This window comes from Elephas maximus, chromosome 1 (assembly GCF_024166365.1).
Source record: "Elephas maximus indicus isolate mEleMax1 chromosome 1, mEleMax1 primary haplotype, whole genome shotgun sequence".
Classification (NCBI taxonomy): domain Eukaryota; kingdom Metazoa; phylum Chordata; class Mammalia; order Proboscidea; family Elephantidae; genus Elephas; species Elephas maximus.
Window position 1 is genome coordinate 26,412,046 of NC_064819.1, and position 18,963 is coordinate 26,431,008.

Sequence of the window (18,963 nt, forward strand, 5' to 3'; positions counted from 1 at the left end):
ATTATGGCTGCTATTGGCCACCATTAAACCTTACAGTCCCAATTACCTTAGCAACTCCATCATCATTACCTTTCTTCCTCAAATTACAGTAAGAACAGTCATGGAAGACACAGTGTAATCAATACTACAGCATCTACTGAACACAGGTTCTGTGCAAAGAACTATGCCCTAGCAGTGATGCGAGGGGTGAACTGGCTGGGGTCCTGTGCAGTAGCAGTCATCAGATATTTAGTATTTAACTATTTATTGGCAATAAATGCAGTTCCCTGCCCTCCATGGGCTGACCACCCAGTACAATGGTGACAACGTTCCTCTTTCACAAAGGTTAAAATAACCAACAGACCTATGTGACGTGGCAGAATCATGCAAAGAGTGAATATACAAACATTCCCACTGCCAACTGGGGTTCTGTTGCTAGGTCATACTAGGTGACACTTGGCCAGTCACTGGCCTCATATTTCGTATGAATGAGACACCTTGCTAGGCTCTTCCCCCTCTGGGCCAAGGGAAGTTCAGAAAGAAGACCATGCCTAGGCTATCTTCTATGGGAGTGAAGAGAGTCTCTGAACTAAATAAATAAAACAAAGGAACACATGAGGAATGGGAAATAAGACAATAAATGCAAACGGATAAATTTCGGGGAAGAGTTGTGGGATACGGAGAAAAGAAGCAAGTGAAAAGTACGGCATCAAAAAACAAAAAAAACATTGCCACTGAGTTGATTCTGACTCATAGTGAACCTATATGACAGGGCAGAACTCCCCCATAGGGTTTCCAAGGCTGCAATCTGTATGGGAGCAGATCGCCAAGTCTTTTCTCCTGTGGAGTGGTTGGTGTGTTTGAACCACCAATCTTTCCATCAGGAGCCAAGCACTTAACCACTGTACCACCAGGGCTCCTGCAGAATCAAAGGAGCTATCAAATATCATTGAGGACTAAGTTCTGTTTGTCCCCGGATGATAGTATTAAAACAGAGGGTCTTAGTGAAAGGGGTGCTTTAAGCTTATATCTGATGAAGTGGATAAAGCTACAGGCTTAATTTCTTCAAATGTTGTCATAGAAACTGCTTACGAGTTCCCAGAACAGAGATGTGCTTGCATGTTCTGACCCTAAGTCCCTGAAAGAGGCATCAAACTCTGAAGGACACTGCCTAAAAGCACTGAAGTGGCCACCAAACCACGGGTTCTCTCTGGTACACTTGTTTTGCCTTTACCTTGGCCAAGTAATGAAATAAAACTTTAAATGTTACAGATACAAAATACATCTTGCAGAGATGCAGGCACGTGCAGAACCAGCCCTCTGGAATGTTTTTCCCCATCCTCCATCTCCCCAATCCCAATCTTAGCCATCCTTTAGGTCATATCTAATGCCACTTCCTCATAAGGTCTTCTATGATCCTTCAACTGAAAGTGATCCCTAAATCACCCGGATCCCCAGTAGACTTATCTTTAACCGCCTTTGGTTACCCATCACTTTCTACCTTGTGCTACAGACATCGTCATACTTGTCTTATCCCTTCCCCCTCCTCCAACATAGGTTATGAGATATTATATACACTAAATACATGGTTGAAGAAAACAGAGAGGAGGAAGGGAAGGAGAAAAGAAGGGAAGGAATAATTATTTCCAAGCAAGTACCCATGTGCTTAAACTGACATGGACTGACAATGGAGTGTTAAGGCTCATTTCCACTGGCCCCTCCCAAGGTCCTGGTGGGGCCAATGCAGTGTGTTTAATATTGTCTCTTTCTACTTTAACTGCCCTCTGTCACATGCTCATGTTGGGCAGTGTTGAATGGTCACAGAAGTTTTCAGGTTTTGGTTAGGGGAAGTTGAATTGGAGATACATTTAGTTGAGTGTGTTGTTTTTGTTACTTGCTGTCGAGCCAGTTCTGATTCATGGCGATCCCCTGTGTGCAGAGCAGAACTGCTCCATAGGGTTTTCAAGGCTGTGACCTTTCAGAAGCAGACCGGCAGGCATGTCTTCCCAGGCACCTATGGGTGGGTCCGAACTGCTGACCTTTCAGCTGCTAGTCAAGTGCTTAACCCTTAGTGCAACTCAGGGACTCCTTTAGTGGAGTGTAAGGGATATATTTACATGTTTGGTAGTCACTATGGTGGGCGTTTAGGCCATTGCCAGCTGAATCCATGTAGGAGTGTGACTTCCTGGAATACTTCTAATGTGACTGGGCTCACTGTTCTCCCAACTTTGTGACTCAGAGGTATAGAACCAGAAGCCATGTGACATGAGCATATCCTATAGCACCAAGCATGGGAATTACGCTGGTGGAGGAGACAAGCCATATATCGCCAGAAGTTAGTCTGCCAAAAATTCTATCAACCATTAAAACCAATCCATTGGCGTCAGGTCGATTCTGACTCATAGTGACCGTATAGGACAGAGTAGAACTGCCCCATAGAGTTTCCAAGGAGCATCTGGTGGATTCGAACTGCTAACCCTTTGGTTAGTAGCCGTGGCACTTAGCCACTACGCCACCAGGGTTTCCTATCAACCTTTAGACACATAAAAGTGAATACATGGAGGCTCTTAGCTTACGTTGGCGCTAAAGTGGGTGCTTTCTCTTATCAGGAATATGCTCAATAATGTACTCCAAACAATTATAAATACACCACTTTTTTTTTTTTTTAATAATCTATTTTGACACGAACTGCACAAGGTACAATTTTAGGACACAAAGTTGCAGCGATAGTACAAGTATCTCTGTAATAGCTCATGAATGAATGAAACTTGATAATGGTTTCCTTAAATCTGACAATCACCTTAAACTGTACAAGACTGTACTAATAAAAAGTTGTGCAGATTAAAGAAACTTTTCCAACCTTTTAATAATAATAATAAATATATATATTTTTCTATCAACAAAGCTAGAGGAAAGACTAAAAGTATCTATTCTCTCTATAAAAAAATACTACAAAATTAGGGTTTCATGGATAGGCAATCAAAGAGCACATAGCCACAAAATGTAAGAAAAAGAGATTTAGGAAAAACGTTATTTTTCTGGATTTTGTGATTGGTTTTCTAATTAAAAATAAACATTCACCTAAAAATAATTTTGTTCATAATTTCACTTTTTTTTTTTTTAAAGAACGTTCCTCAAAGCTATAAGCTTCAAAGTTTGAAATCCCACAAAATCTCTTCCTCGTCATTACGGGATGTCTTAACCACAGTAGCTAAGGCCAATGCAGTTTCCTGAGAAATTTCTACTTTGTATACACACCTCTTTACAAATCCTCTTCATCTGGAATGGCCATTTGTATCTTTGTAAAATACTGAACGGTTAATATAACTGAATCATTGAATCAAATTCTTTATCTGGCTTCTGAGCAGTGGGAAGCCTTCCCATCTATGGAGTCACTGTCTACAGACTCTTCTCCAATGTAATGATAAAGAGCACCTAGATATCAGCCCAAGGCTTTTATTCTGTTTCCTGTTTAATGAATTTCCTATTTTCAATCTAAATGTTAAGGAACTACAAGGGGTCTCCTGTAAGCAGAAAAGCCAAGGGCTACAATTTCTTTTAACTACCGTATGTGTCATGTTGTTGATTTTACAGACAGGGGACAGAGATTCTATGATCTGTATAGTGTGCAAAACTGGGGAAATGGCTTGACTTTTCTGAAACTGTGTCAGCATCTGTTAAAGGGGGTAATTATTCATTCTCTGTCCATCTCACCATGTTCTTTTTAAGGATCAAATGAGATAATTGGATATGAAAACGTGTTGCATTAGAACTTTCACTGTTATTTCATCAAAGACAATGATAAGTTACCTACCAAGGCAGAGAATTACCCTTCATCTCTCAAATTTAGAGGTTTTTAAGAATTGTTTTAAAGTTGTAGCTCTGCTGTGAGGTTGGGACAGTTATGAATTCTCTGGGTCTTAATCTCCTGAATGGGCAAGGAGGTCTCTTAGGTTTATGTCAGCTCTGGCAGTCCAAAAATCTATAAATTCTCCATCATTGAGCAAATATTTTGGAAGTACCTATTCCAGTAGGTCCCTGGGTAGTGTAAATGGTTTGCACTTGGCTACTAGCCAGAAGATTGATGGTTTGCATTACTAATGAGCCTTGGTGACGCAACAGTTAGGTGATCTGCTGCTAACCGAAAGGCTGGTGGTACAAACTCACCAGTGGCTCCACGAGAAAAAGACCTTGAGATCTGCTTCCATAAAGACTACAATCTAGAAAACCCTATGCGGCAGTTCTACTCTGTCACATGGTGTTGCTATGAGTCAAAATCGGCTTCACAGCACCTAATAACAATAACACGGCAATACTAGAAGGTGCCCCAGAGGATCCCTTGGTTTACTGCATACTGCATAACAACACCTCTATAACTCCTTGATAATGAGGACCAAAAAAAAAAAAAAAAAACTGATGGTCCGAATTTATCCAGTGGCACTGCAGGAAACAGGTCTGGCAATCTATTTCCATTAGATTACATCCATTGAAAACCCCATGGAGTTCAGTTCTACTGTGAAACCCATGGGGTTGCCATGAGCAGGAAGTGAGTCTATGGCAGTGGGCTATTGAGCTGCAGATCACTAAGAAAGTTGTGCTTTAGTTATTAGGATTTCTTTTTGACTTTCTAACTGGTTAGCACTCAAAGCAGAGAACTAGACTTCTGTTTTGAAATAGGAAATGCTAACGCTAAGCATAAAGAGAAATAAAATGGAAACCAATGACTCTCTGCTCTCTGACTTGATAACCTCTTGCTAAAGGAAAGGGTCCTTTGTAAGTATGGTCCATGGGTTTAAAAAACAAAAACAAAAAAACCAGCAGCAGCCGCACACTCGTGCCCGACTCCCTGTTAATAGCTTGGTCCTAGAACTCCCAGAACTGCCACAGAAGGTTGAACAGACCAAGTTCACACTTCCAAGGTTCTTCCAAATAAAGCTTTCCAACAGACATGGCCTAGGCGGGCTCATCTGGCTTTTTTCCTGCAGGGATGCAACTCCATGTTATACCCAACAGTTTCAAGACCGACAGTTCTAGACTATTCATTTATTTATTTTATCTTCTCTAGGTTTGTTTGGAATCCATGGCAAATGCGACTAGTGAAAAGAACATTCGTTTTGTTCAACGGGCTCCAAACATCAGACCTAAGTGGGCTCGATTTCCAGCTAAGTGTCATGTTTTCTTTTCCCTCGCCCTTTTCTGACCAGCTCTTCAATGATGTCAGAAATTACTCATGCAAATGTTCAGAACAATGTTACTCCTGGCACTTGACAAACAGATCATATGTTTGAGGAAAATTACATTGCTCTTGAAAAACCAGTTATTGTTTTGCTACAACTCTTTACTTCTAATTTAGAGATGTTTTACTGCTGCCACACATAGGGGCAGAAGAGGTCTTTGGGCTGTCTTGCATCTCTCAAAGCTCAGTAGCACTTTCCTCTCAGACTTTCAAAGTTACCGGCGAGATCCTCCTTTATGCCATCCTGCTTATCTCCATTACATAGCCCACCAATCACATCTCTTACCCTGCCAACTGCCTGACAAATGTCTGGCCAGGGCAGGCTGGCAGATGACAAATAAAGGGATGAGCTTAAGTACTCTATTAGAAAAATGCAGAAGAAGCTTTCTTGGCATTTAACCACTCACCATAGCTCCGAAGAGGGTTCTTCAGCAGCTTAGCATATGGAATGTGTTCAAGATAATTTGATTCAAGGCTTAAAGCTTAGTCACTGTACATCAGGGAGATTTTCTATTTAACTTCCTTTTAGACGACGGTACGTTTTGGCTTCTGTTTCACCAAGAGGCAGTGCAGTGTAATGGCTAAGAGTTTGGGCCATGTGGTCTTGGACAAGTAATGTAATCCCTCTGTCTCTGATTCTCACTTGGTAAAAAGTTAGAATATGAAAAGTATCTTCTTCAGAGGCTTTTTGAGAGAACCAAATGAGCCAATGCACATGAAGTCATCACATACAGGAAAAAGAACGTATCTTGGGTACTTCCTAATATTCACATTTGAGAGAAGGTTTTAAAACTTCAGGACATATAGACATTTTTGCATAACAGCATTTTAGGCATGGAAACCCTAGTGGTGTAGTGATTAAGTGCTATGCTGCTAACCAAAAAATGCCACCAGTTCGAATGCACCAGACACTCCTTGGAAGCTCTATGGGGCAGTTCTACTCTGTCCTGTAGGGTCGCTATAAGTCAGAATATCAACTTGACAGCAATGGGGTTATTTTAAGCATGAATCAAGTTTCTCTTGGCACGTTAACAGAGTTTTCCCAGTATAGGAAAGTGTTTGGTAAATGTTAGAAGGGATTATAAAAGTGTTACATGTTATCATCACTTATTTGGAAATGTTATTTTAAGTAAGCCACCTTCTTAGATAAACCAAGGTCTATTTTCTGAAGAACATTCACTGAAATCCAATGAGGAAATACGACAAATACAATAAGGGTGTTATTGCTAAGAGTGTTTCAAGGAGCCCTGGTGGTACGACGGTTAAGTGATTGGCTGCTAACCGAAAGGTCTGTGGTTTGAACCTACCAGCTTCTCCGTGGGAGAAAACACCTGACGATCTCCTTCCATAATGATCATAGTCTAGGAAACCCTATGGGGCAGTTCTACTCTGTCCCACAAGTTTGCTGTGAGTTGGAATTGACTCAACTGCATACAACAATAATAACAACAAGAGCGTTTCTAAAAAGTTGGGTTTTCTATATTTCAGAAAGTCAAAGAGTTAAAACAACAAGTACATATTTTTTGGAACAATGGCACTTTTGGTATTGTACTAGTTAAAAATACTGGATTTTCACTCTGGGGTACTTCTTATTACTCTTTGTGCAAAATCTCTCAGAGTTTTGGTATTCACCACTAATCATTATACATCAATAAATGGTCAGGCTTCTTTGTTTGCTCAGGAAGAGAATAACTACAGTCTCTCCCCTAAAATAGGACAGTATGATTGCTTGCAGCTGGCCAAGAAGGAAATGAGATTCCCAGAGGGACGTATCAATAAGTCTGGTAGTTGTTTTGCTATAGAATTGAAATAAACAAAAGAAAACAAAGCCAAAACACTGATAAATTGACGTGAGTTCTCTCACACTCTAAACAAAAATAAGAATTACATATTGCCACAATCATCTGTTAGAATGTTTTATGATTTATTTTTCCAAAACGACTAAGGACCTGGGATATTTTTGAACATCCAAATCTAAGAAAAAGTTAAATGAGTAAAATGAACAAACGATATCCGGAGGGGTTCCTCAGTGTGCAGGGCATCCATCCGGAGAGCATTTAAACTCTGGTCTAAGGAGAAACTCAGGAAAAGGAAGGACTATGGGCTGAGTCAAAATCATACAGACCCTAGAACAGGTCTTCTTACAGAAGCAACAGTGATACAGAACAGAAGAAGGAACACTAGAGAGGACCCATTTATTATTAAGAGGCAGTCTAAGGCTGGGAAAGAAGCTTCTTTCAGTAATAGGTATTAAAAAAACTCGAAACCAAAATCACTGCCATCGAGTCGATTAGTGACTCATAGCGACCCTATAGGATAGAGTAGAACTGCCCCAGAGTTTCCAAGGAGCAGCTGGTGGATTTGAACTGCTGACCTTTTGGTTAGCAGCTGTTGCTCTTTATTACACCACCAGGGTTTCCAAACAGGTATTAGGCTTCTGAATTTACCTGTCCTAAACTACTCTCAATCAATGCAGAGAGGCACCGTGCTATAAAAAGAAGAGCTAGATTTCAACTCAGATGTACCACTGACCAACTGTATATCCTTTGAAATCACTGTAACTCTTCAGGGCTCACTTTTGCAATCTGTAAATTTAAGGGGTTGAGACTTTATGATTTTATGGTCCCTTCTATGTCTGACATCATGAGTTTCAATAGTCTAGTGTAAGGAAGTAGGGATAAATATTTCTTTCTTCCCACCATCCCACCCCCACTTTATAGGAATTTATAGGAAACTGTTTCTTCAGTCACGTAGCAAATTTTCCAAACAAGAAACTGATGGATAGGCTCTTAAAAGAAATAAACTTATAGACTCCATGAAGAAAATCATCAACTGAACCAACAATTCATTCACAGATGAAATGATCATATTGAAAGAGTAAGCAGTCTAAAAGAGGCTATTAGAACTATTAAATAACCTTAACAGCATCAAGGGGTACAAGGGTAACATACAAAAATCAATAGTATTTCTATATATTAGAAACAAAACATTGAAATAAAAAGAATTCCATTTACAATAACATCTAAAAGTATTAAATGCTTAGGGGATAAATTTAACAAAATGTGTATAAAAGTACAATACACTGTTGAGAGACATTAATGACGATCTAAATAAGTAAAGCGATATACCATGGTCATGGATTAGGAAGACTCAACACTGCTGTGCTATCTATTCTTTTCACATTGATCTATAGATTCAATGCCATCTCAATCAAAATCACAGCAGGCTGTATTTTGGAAATTGAAACACTGGTGCTAAAACTCATATGGGGACAGAAAGGATCTAGGATAGCTGCAACACTTTTGAAAAATAAGAACCAAGACGGAGAACTTATACGGCTCGATTTCAAAACTTACTATACAGGTCAGATCACGACAGTGTGGCCTTGACCTAAGGGTAGATAATTAAATCACTAGAACAGAATAGAGTCCAGAAATAGACCCAAACATACATGATCAATTGATTTTTGACAAAGGTGCCTGGGTAATTCAACGGCGGCTCAACTGGATTGAGAGGCTGAGAATTAATCTTAACCCTTCTGTCATACCATACACAAAAATTAACTTGAAATGATTTATAAACCTAAAATTACATCATAGAACATCTAGAAGGAAACAAAGAATAAAACTATGGTAACCATGTGGTGGCAAAAATAAGGAAACAAAAAGCACAAACTATGGAAGTATCTTCATCATTAAGAATTTTTGCTCTTCAAAAGACAACATCGAAAAATGAAACGTCAAGTCAAAAACTAGTAGGGAACTTTGGCAATGCATATATCTAAGGACTTTTATTCAGAATAGGTAAGGTACTTTTATAACTCTCAATAAAAAGACAAACACTCAAAAAAAAAAAGGGCAAAAGATTTGATGATGCTTCGCAAAAGAAGAGATACCCTATGATCAATAAGGACATAAAAAAATGTTCCACATCATTAGTCAACAGAAAAATGTAAATTAAAACCACAATGAGCTACATCTACATACCATGAGAATGCATAAAATGAAAAAGAATGACAATATCAAGCATTGCCAGGATTGGGGCAACTGGACAAGTCATAAATTGCTGGCAATAATGTAAAACAGTACATTTAGTGTGGCAGTTTATTATAAGGTTAAATAATTAACCTTACACACATACACACCCACTGCCATCGACTCGATTCTGACTCATAGTGACCCTACAGAGCAGAGTAGAACTGCCCCACAGCGTTTCCAAGGAGCGCCTGGCAGATTCGAACTGCTGACCTTTTGGTTAGTAGCCATAGTACTTAACCACTAAGCCACCAGGGTTTCCAGTATTTAACCATGTAGTGAAAAACACTACATAAAGGAGCCGGTAATTCCATTTCTAGGTATTTATCCAAGAGAAATGAAAAGTATGTTCACAGAAAGACCTGTAGATGAGTGTTCACAGCAGCTTTATTCCTAACCTAAGATGGAAAAAAACCCAATGCTCCCCAAAAGAGTGGATAGATAAAATTTAGCATATCCATAGGATACTACTTAGCAATAGAAATGAATTACTGACATGCAAAACAATATAAATGAATCTTTAAAAAATAACACTGAATGAGAAGCTAAGACACAAGTCTATAAGATTCCATTTACATGGAATTCTAGAAGGTAAAAACGATTTGTAAAGTTAGAAAGCAGAGGGACTGCCTGGGGGTGAGGGTAGAGGGGATTGACTATAATGGGGCACGAGGGATCTCTTTGGGGTGGTTGAGATGTTCTATATCTTGATTGTGCGTACATCTGTTAAAGTTCATTGCTTTATGAACTTAAAAGGGGTATATTCTATTGCATGCGAATTAAATATCAAAAAGTTGATTGAAGAGTATGAATCAACAAATTCCATGGCGTTCAGCAAGGGCTAAAACATAAGAGACTCTGTATACCTAATAGCATATACTCACAAACATATATTTTACACGAGAATCCCACAAGGAACATAAAACACTGGAGCAGCGTGAACCTGAGAAATCACTTTGGCTACTGAGCTGCTGATGTGACAATGCTTGTGGTATTGAGGTCACCTAAGCTAATTTGGTAGGGTAGGTTCAGGTTTTGGAATTTTCTCGAATAACCTGCTACATTCTAAAGCAGTGCTTATTCGTTATTTTAAGAGGATACAGGGGATTTATTCAAGCATCTTCATTAAACAAGAAGGTCTTATTTGCTATTAGTTAACTCTGAGACACAGAACTGTTCACATACCATCTATACCTCACAACTTAGAGTTATGGTGGTGAAAGACAGGTCCATAAACGACTCTAATATAACAAGAATGTGAAAACTTCCACAAGAAAGAGTGAAATAACGTACAAGTGGGTTTCAGGAAAAGACTTCATGAAAGAGATTAATACTTGAGTGGGGTTTTACTAGATCACAGAATCCTCGAGTAGTGCAAATTGTTAATGTGCTCGGCTCCTAACCAAAAAGTTGTAAGTTCAAGTCCACCCAGGTGCCTTGGAAGAAAGGCCTGGAGACCTACTTTTGAAAAATCAGCCATTGGAAACCCTATGGAGCACAGTTCTACTCTTTTACACACCGGGTCATCACGAGTCAGAGTCAATTCAACGGCAACTGAGTTTTAATGTTATGGGATCATATTTGCTGTGCAAAACTGAGGCTGACATAGATTAGGTTTTATGATAAGCAAGCAGGTGCTAAAGGTGCCCTGCCACTGAAAATCTGAGAGTGGTGATTGGCCTACAGGTGCTGACTCTGACCCTTTCAGGGCGAGCCACCTCATCTGAATATTGGAGAAGATATGCATCCCACCTCCCTGGGATGTGAAGATAATGTACTGAACATGAGTTCTTTCTGTAAATGACAGAAACATGGACATGATCTAGGCTTTCATAAACTAAAAAACAGTGTCAACTGCAAAAACTGCAAAGGGAATATATTCCATTGTTCCTTTAAGAGCATTTTCCAGTGAGAAGGGATGATTCCTCCCTGATAAAGACCTTCTCACGACAATATGTTCAAGGAACTCAGCTCAGATGGTTACAGACAACATATTATGGTCTACTGTGGCATACAGATTCACTGCTCAGCACACTTGGGAACATAAATATAATCACGATCGCCTAAGCCTGGCAGGTTTGATTTAATCTTCCTTCCTTCTCTTTTTTCTTCCTCTTTCTCCTTCTTTTATACTGCGCTACACAGGCAAGGAAACCCTGGTGGCATAGTGGTTAAGGGCTACAGCAGTCTGAAACCACCAGGCGCTTCTTGGAAACTCTGTGGGGCAGTTCTACTCTGTCCTATGGTCACTATGAGTCGGAATCAACTCAACAGCAACAGGTTTTTTTTTTTTTTTTTAATGTAGGCAAACTAAAGCAGCTCATCTCAAATATACAGGAGATTTCTTTCTTATTTAAAACTTTTTTTTCTTTATGGGTCAATTGCCAAATTCCCCGGAAGTTCTCAATGTAATAAAAGATAATTGTTTGAAAGCATGAAAGTAAGCTTTCCATTAGACATTAAACATTCTGAAATCAATGAAGGCCAGTGAAAAAGCTGAATAGGCCTCACTTGGCAATTATTCAATCCTTGGAAATTTCCAAGCTCTTTGCCATCATTAATTAATTACTTAAGATGACGTTCCACTTTGCCGAGGTTGGAAGCATGACATAAAGAGGTCTAGAGGGTTTCCTCAAGCTGAAAGTGGAATGCTAAGGGAGGAACTGGGATTAGAATTAGGAACTCATTTCTCAAGCCAGTAGTCACTCGCTAAGCCAAGCAGTCAATACTTGGACAATAAGGTTTTCTGTGCACAGGTGCAGCTGAATACAGCAGTGTTCTGCTCAAAGACCAATTGTGAAAGAGCCCACCCCTTCATCAGTCAGCACCCCCACAGCACACTGAAAATACCTGTTTTTTCCATAGCCTCTTTTCCCTTTCTTAAAATATAGACGGCTGGCTAAACATCAACCTCTAATCATTCTCCTTAATATCCATAAAATGAAAGTACCATAGCCAGCAAAAACTACATAATTTGCCTCTAGGCCCTACCAGCTCAGCAATGAAATCACTCCTGAGGTTCACCCTTCAGCCAAAGATTAGACAGGCCCATAAAACAAAATGAGACTAAAGGGGCACACCAGCCCAGGGGCAAGGACTAGAAGGCAGGAGGGGACAGGAAAGCTGGTAATAGGGAACCCAAGGTTAAGAAGGGAGAGTGCTGCCATGTCCTGGGGTTGTTAACCAATGTCATAAAACAACATGTATGCCAACTGTTGAATGAGAAAATAGTTTGTTCTGTAAACCTTCGTGTAAAGTACAATAAAAAAAAAAAAAATAATAATATCCTTGCTGTATCTGTGGACTGAAAAAATTAAACAAATGAAAAAAAGTACAACTTGATTTTCATTTTTAAAACACACAATTGAATAAGATGTTAGAACACAGCACACTGAGGGAAAACAACTATTTCAAATGTTTGAAAAATGACCTGAAAACCACTATTCCCAAATCTGTAATAATGTATTAGATCAACTTGGATAATTCTCTTAATCAAATAAGAGGCAAAATTAAAGTTATACGGTTTACAGTTAAAAAAAAAAACCAAACCCATTGCCATCGAGTTGATTCCAAGACACATAAATGGTTAATAAAAAGTAGGTTGGCGAGGGTGGATCAAAAGCTAGTAATGTATCTCGACCCAACATCTTAGACCCAGGCCTTTCAGTGAGTACTGATTTGTTTTCTTCCACCACTGGGTTGGTTCCAAACGTTGAAGAGTGACCATCCACAGGGCCATTGACAAGATGGGAAAACAGGAGACTCGAAAACTGGCTCGTTCCTTCTCACCAGACTATTCACTCCGCCTAGACATACTTTCACTCTCTCTCATATCTGTTTCCCCAGGTGCAGTGAAAACCAAACCAAAAAACCAAACCGACTGCCGTGGAGCCAATTCCGACTCATAATGACCCCACAGGGTTTCCAAGGCTGTCAATCTTTACTGAAGCATACTGCCACATCTTTCTCCCACAGAGCCACTGGTGGTTTCGAACTGCCGACCTTATGGTTAGCAGTGGAACACTTAAACCACTGCGCTGACAGGGCTCCTAAACAACTCAGGGGCCAGACCTTTCCCTTAGCAACATCACCCAGTCACCCTGTCAATCGGGCTGTGTTGGCCAGGGCAAAATGGCATACCTATTTGAGCTTAACTGCTAGTAGCAACTGTTGAAATGCAAACTTTTATTTTACTTTATTCTTCTATAGGAGAAATGGATTACAGTAGTTTCAAAGTGAGATAAAGCTGAACAATCCCGTTTTCTCCAAGCTGGTTACTTTGGAGGCCAGGAAGGGCTCACGCAAATATACTCTGATGTTAAAAAAAAAAAAAAAGGGCAAGGATATCCAGCTTGGCAACTGTGCACAAAATTTGTTTAAAAAAACAAAACAAAACAAATACCTAAAACCTTAATAACATTCCTTCCCATAAAGAGGTTTTGAAAACAGAGGCCTCCCAATAGTACTGTTTCAAAAATATTTAAAACTATAACTTAAAATGTTTCTATTGCTCTAGGTGGAAACGATCATGGCTGAGCCAATTTCATGTGATGGACACTCCTGGGTCAATGGCTGCCTCTAGCTCCTCACAGATCCCACTTGTTGGGAAGGGCAGGGCTCTGTTTCTCTAAGGAATCCCACATGCAATTGGAGCAGATGCTTTCATGTGTGAATAGAGCTTTACAAAACACTCTACTATGATAGCAAAGGCCTGAAAATTTTTATTACGATGTTGAAAATGTGAATGAATCTATTTGGAAACTGAGAATCTCAAATGTGATAAGGATTTATATATATTTGTTTAGACATATATATATATACACATATATATCTATAAAGGGTTATATATTTAGTTTTATATATATGTATATACATACATACTTATATATACACACACACATATATATATACACACACACACACACACATAAATAACTATATTTATATAGTTAGCTCGGCTGCTAACTTAAAGGTCAGCAGTTGGAACCCACCCGAGGCTCCACAGGAGAAAGACATGGCCATCTGCTCCCATAAAGATTATAGCCTAGGAAATTCTATAGGGCAGTTCTCTGTCATATAGGGTTGCCATGAGGTGGAATCAACTCAATGATACCTAACAACAACCTTCTACCCAACCCACCAGCAAAAATTATCATTCAGCTTCCAGGTAATTAAGGGCTCTAATTTCTGACTTCTCATAGTCCAACTGAAAAGACGAGAGGACACTGTTTCAACCCAGCAGCTGGAAACTGGCTTGGTTTCTCCATTTTGCCCTTTCAAGTAACTCTTCTTGACTTCTCGTGTCAGGGTGGGAGCACACAACATGTTGGTTTTCAGACTGATGTACAACCCAAATCTTAGGACAGTAGGTATGTGCAGAATTTTTACTATTCAGAGGGATTAACAAAGTGTTGTCTTGAAAGGCATACATGTTGGCAGTTACATGAAACAACAAGTGTTTACTAGAGTTCAAGACTAGAGAGTAAGACTCTGCCTCAGTGATCAATGAACAAGGGTAACAGACAAGTCCCATTTCACTACAGCCTGCTTCTAAAGGAAACCAGACCAGGTGTCTGCACTGCCTTAGACTCCCTTAGTCTCACTTGTCTCCTGGGCCCTGGGCCACTTGTTCTGCTCCAGCAACCACTGTGGCACCAACTTTCCTTAGGCTTCAAGTGCTTTCATGTGGACTTAGCCTGAGAGTTGCTCACTTCATACCTGTTTTGCAAACCATTCACCTCCATATCTGGAGATTTCCTGTGCTGTCCAGGCATGAGATACTGCAGACTTATTTTGTGCTCATGCAAGTGCCACCTGGAAGTGCAAGGAAGGTTATGCCCCATAGAGGGAAGCTTTGACCAACAAGACAAAAGAGCTGGAGGATTAATTATTTTCACTTCCTCCCCCTGAAAAAGGAACCAGCTATGGCTGCTACCAAGACTGTCCTGAGACGCTAAGGTTCAGATGGCCTTTTGGAAAATTGTCCTCAAGACTGTGCAATTATGGGCGTGAGCCAACATGGCACCAGAGGCAGACCCACCAATCCATACCTTGCAGAAAAGACCTTAAAAACTAAGTACAAAGTATACAAACAACAATCCTGGAGCCCTGAGCATCAAATGAAGGAATAGAGAATTAGATCAAACACTGAATGAAAGAAGAAACTGATGGAAAACAGAAAATGAGGAAAGATACGGCGTGGAGGTCTCCTGCCAACTAACACAGTACAGCATGGCCATATTTAAACACAGCCAGAAACCACCCTGGGCAGGAAGGCAACTTCACAGAGCTCCCAAGAGGAGACAGAGTAGCTGGTAACCAGAGAAACAAGCTTTTCCACCCTTCACCTTTCGTGTGAGTAGAAGCAAGAACCACCCCCATCCCAGCAGCCCCTACTGCTGGGGTCCAAAATACTAGCCCCTCCTCAGGTCTGCCCTACCCCCTCCTTGCTATACAGTTCCCCGCCCCTCCTTCCTTTCTCCCTCCCACCTAGCCCTATACATCTAAACAATACCTAAAATGATAAAGATCATGGAAGAAAAATAGGGACAATACTAGGGGCCCTAATACGTGGCATAAATGCAAACCATAACTAACAATGTACAAACACCAGAAGATAAACCAGATAATGGGGAGCTCCTAAAAATTAAACATTTATGCTCATCGAAAGACTTCACCGAAAGAGTAAAATGAGAACCTACAGACTGGGAAAAAATCTTTTGGCTACGACATATATGACAAGGGTCTAATCTCTAAAGTCTATAAAATATTTCAACTTTTCAACAACAAAAAGACAAGTAATCCGATTAAAAAAATGAGCAAAGGATATGAACAGACACCTTACCAAAGAAGACATTCAGATGGCAAACAGACACAAGAGGAAATTCTTGCGATCAATAGCCATTAGAGAAATGCAAATCAAAACCACAATGAGATATCATCTCACCCCTGTATTACTGGTACTTATCAACAAAACAGAAAATAAATGTTGGAGACACTGCGGGGAGACTGGAACTCTTATGCACTTCTGCTGGGAATGTAAAATGGTACAACCACTATGGAAAATGATAACACACCTCCTTTAAAAGCTAGAAAAAGAAATACCATAAGATTCTGCAATTCCATTCCTAGGAATATATGCTAGAGAAATAAAAGCCATCACATGAATGGACATATGCACACCCATGTTCATTGCAGCATTATTCACAATAGCAAAAGATGGAAACAACCTAAGTGTCCCTCAATAGATGAAAGGATAAACAACTATGGTACATACACACCATGGAATACTACGTAACAATAAAGAACAATAGTGAATATGGGAAACATCTCACAATATGGATGAATCTGGAGGGCATAATGCTGAGTGAAATAAATCAGAAAAGGACAAATATTGTGTGAGATCACTACTATAAAAACTCAAGAAAAGGTTTATGCAAAGAAAAAGACAATCTTTGATGGTTACTAGGGAGTGGAGGGGTGGCAAGGAGAAATCCCTAACTAGATAGTAGACAAGTGTTAACTTTGTTGAAGGGAAAGACAACACACAATATAAGGGAGGCCAGCACAACTTGATCAAGGCAAAGTCATAGATGCTTTCTAGACACATTCAAATATCTTGAGGGTCTGAGTTACTGGGGCTGAGGGCTGGGGACCATGGCCTCAGGGAACATCTAGGTCAATTGGCATAACATTGTTCATAAATAAAATGTTCTACATCCAACTTTGGTGAGTAGTGTCTAGGGTCTTAAAAGCTTGCAAGTGACCATCTAAGATAGATCTATTGGTCCCATTTTGTCTGGAGCAAAGGAGAATGAAGAAAACCAAAGACACATGAAAAATATTAGTCCAGAGGACTAATGGACCACATGAACCACAGCCTCTATCAACCTGAGCCCAGAATAGCTAGATGGTACCCAGCTACCACCACTGACCGCTCTGACAGGATTCACAAAAGAGGGTCCCAGACAGATCGGGAGAAAAATGTGGAACAAAATTCAAAATCACAAAAAAAGACCAGGCTCACTGGTCTGCAGAGACTGGAGGAACCCTCGAGACTATGCCCCCTGAACACTTTGCTAACTTGGAACTGAAGCCATTCCCAAAGTTCACCTTTCAGCCGAAGATCAGACAGGCCTATAAAACAAACAATAACAGACAGGAAAATGGGGTGGAAAGGGGGTGAGTGCTGACACATGGTGGGGATTGCAACCTATGTCACTAACCAATTTGTGTATAAATTTTTGAATGAGAAACAAGTGTGCACTGTAAGCTTTCACCTAAAGCACAATTAAAAAAAAAAAAAAAAAAAAAGATGGTGCAATGAATTGCACTTGATATTAAACAGGCGCCAGACTGGTAACTATCTGCAAACAGGATCTTCCTTTCCTGCTTCACTTATGCTTCCTTGGGATTCTACTCCCCAAAAAAGAGAATATATGTTCTCATCTTACTTCTGCTTTCTGAGAAAGGCAGGCTAGGCTAGGCACCGACACTATGCTAATGGATTTCTTACCTTTGGTTGCATCGGTGGTACACTAGGACCTAAAACAGGATCCGTGATATAGGTCTTCTTGGGAGCAGGGACAGGATACATCCCAGCAGGGTTCTGGCTGCCTGCTCCAGGAGGAGCGTATCCTGGTTCCCGCTTCCAGGTATTCTGGGGACCTTGTTGACTACAGGCAGGATCGGCGTCATTTCTGCCCCCATAGCCAGACCCTCCTGGGTAATAGCCATCGTAATAGCGTGCTTGGTTGGGGGCATACCCATACCCAGGATCAGGGGGAAGTCCTGGTGGTGGGATATATGCATAATCCATGCCTCCCCGGGTTGAAGGAGGTGGGCACTGTCCAGGAACCGGCACTGGCTGCGTGCTGTAGCCTTGGGGCCCTGGACCGTACAGTTGTCCTGGTGAAGGGGCAGACATGTAATGAGGGCTGGGCTGAGCTGACTTCACTTGCACATTGAAGGCAGGTCTTGAAGGGGTGGGTGCTGTGGTGTAGGAGGCTGGGACCGGCTGAGGCTGAGGCTTGAACGTTCCAACTGGAGCCACTGGGATGGGTCCAGCCTGGGGCGCAGGCTGTGGTTTCAATGTCGACTTTTTGGTGGCTGTTAGAGGAGGCTGGTTTGGGATGACCATTCTCTTGTGTCCTGTGACAGGGGTAGAGACCGGTGGAGAGGCTGTTGAACTAGCAGAGCCCTAAAGTGGGAGATGAAATAAAAATGAAAGATTACTGCCAATGAAACATAATAAAAATATATAAGTGAACAATATTAAAAACTATCAATTATTATATTAACTCTGCAAAACACAAATAAGGCATTTAATGAGACTTGATGAGTAAGTAGGTAACTACCAAACAAAAGATGAGTAAGTTTGAGCAGCAGGAGAGAAACCTGGTGGAGATTCAGACAGAACGGATCACAGAAGGTGCAGAAGGAGACCCTGGCTGATACATGAGTACAGACGTGTGTGTGGTCTATGCCAGTCTCTACACAAATTTAATATTGCTGGAGTGTATACTGTGAGTCATGGAAGAGCAAAGGAGGCAGCTGGATAGGTAGGCAAGGGCTAGATCGTGAATGTCACAGTAAAGTATAATTGAAAAACAAAGAAAATAGTCAACAAACAAAAAGTTCAGCATCATCACCTAGGCAAGACAGAGTCACTAGCAAACGTGAGACGAGAGAAGTGAGGTCAGAAAATAGCAACAA

At 40.5% G+C, this 18,963-nt stretch overlaps 1 protein-coding gene across 14 annotated transcripts in view; it reads right to left on the bottom strand.

Annotated features, from left to right (window-relative positions):
• The window catches only part of LPP (LIM domain containing preferred translocation partner in lipoma), a 778,646-nt gene that overhangs the window by 269,493 nt on the left and 490,190 nt on the right, over positions 1-18,963 (bottom strand). For all 14 annotated transcript variants that reach the window (XM_049854166.1, XM_049903764.1, XM_049852891.1 and 11 more), the window contains one exon: positions 17,765-18,448. In XM_049854166.1, coding sequence (XP_049710123.1) covers positions 17,765-18,448 — 684 coding nt within the window. The remainder of the gene's footprint in view (positions 1-17,764; positions 18,449-18,963) is intronic.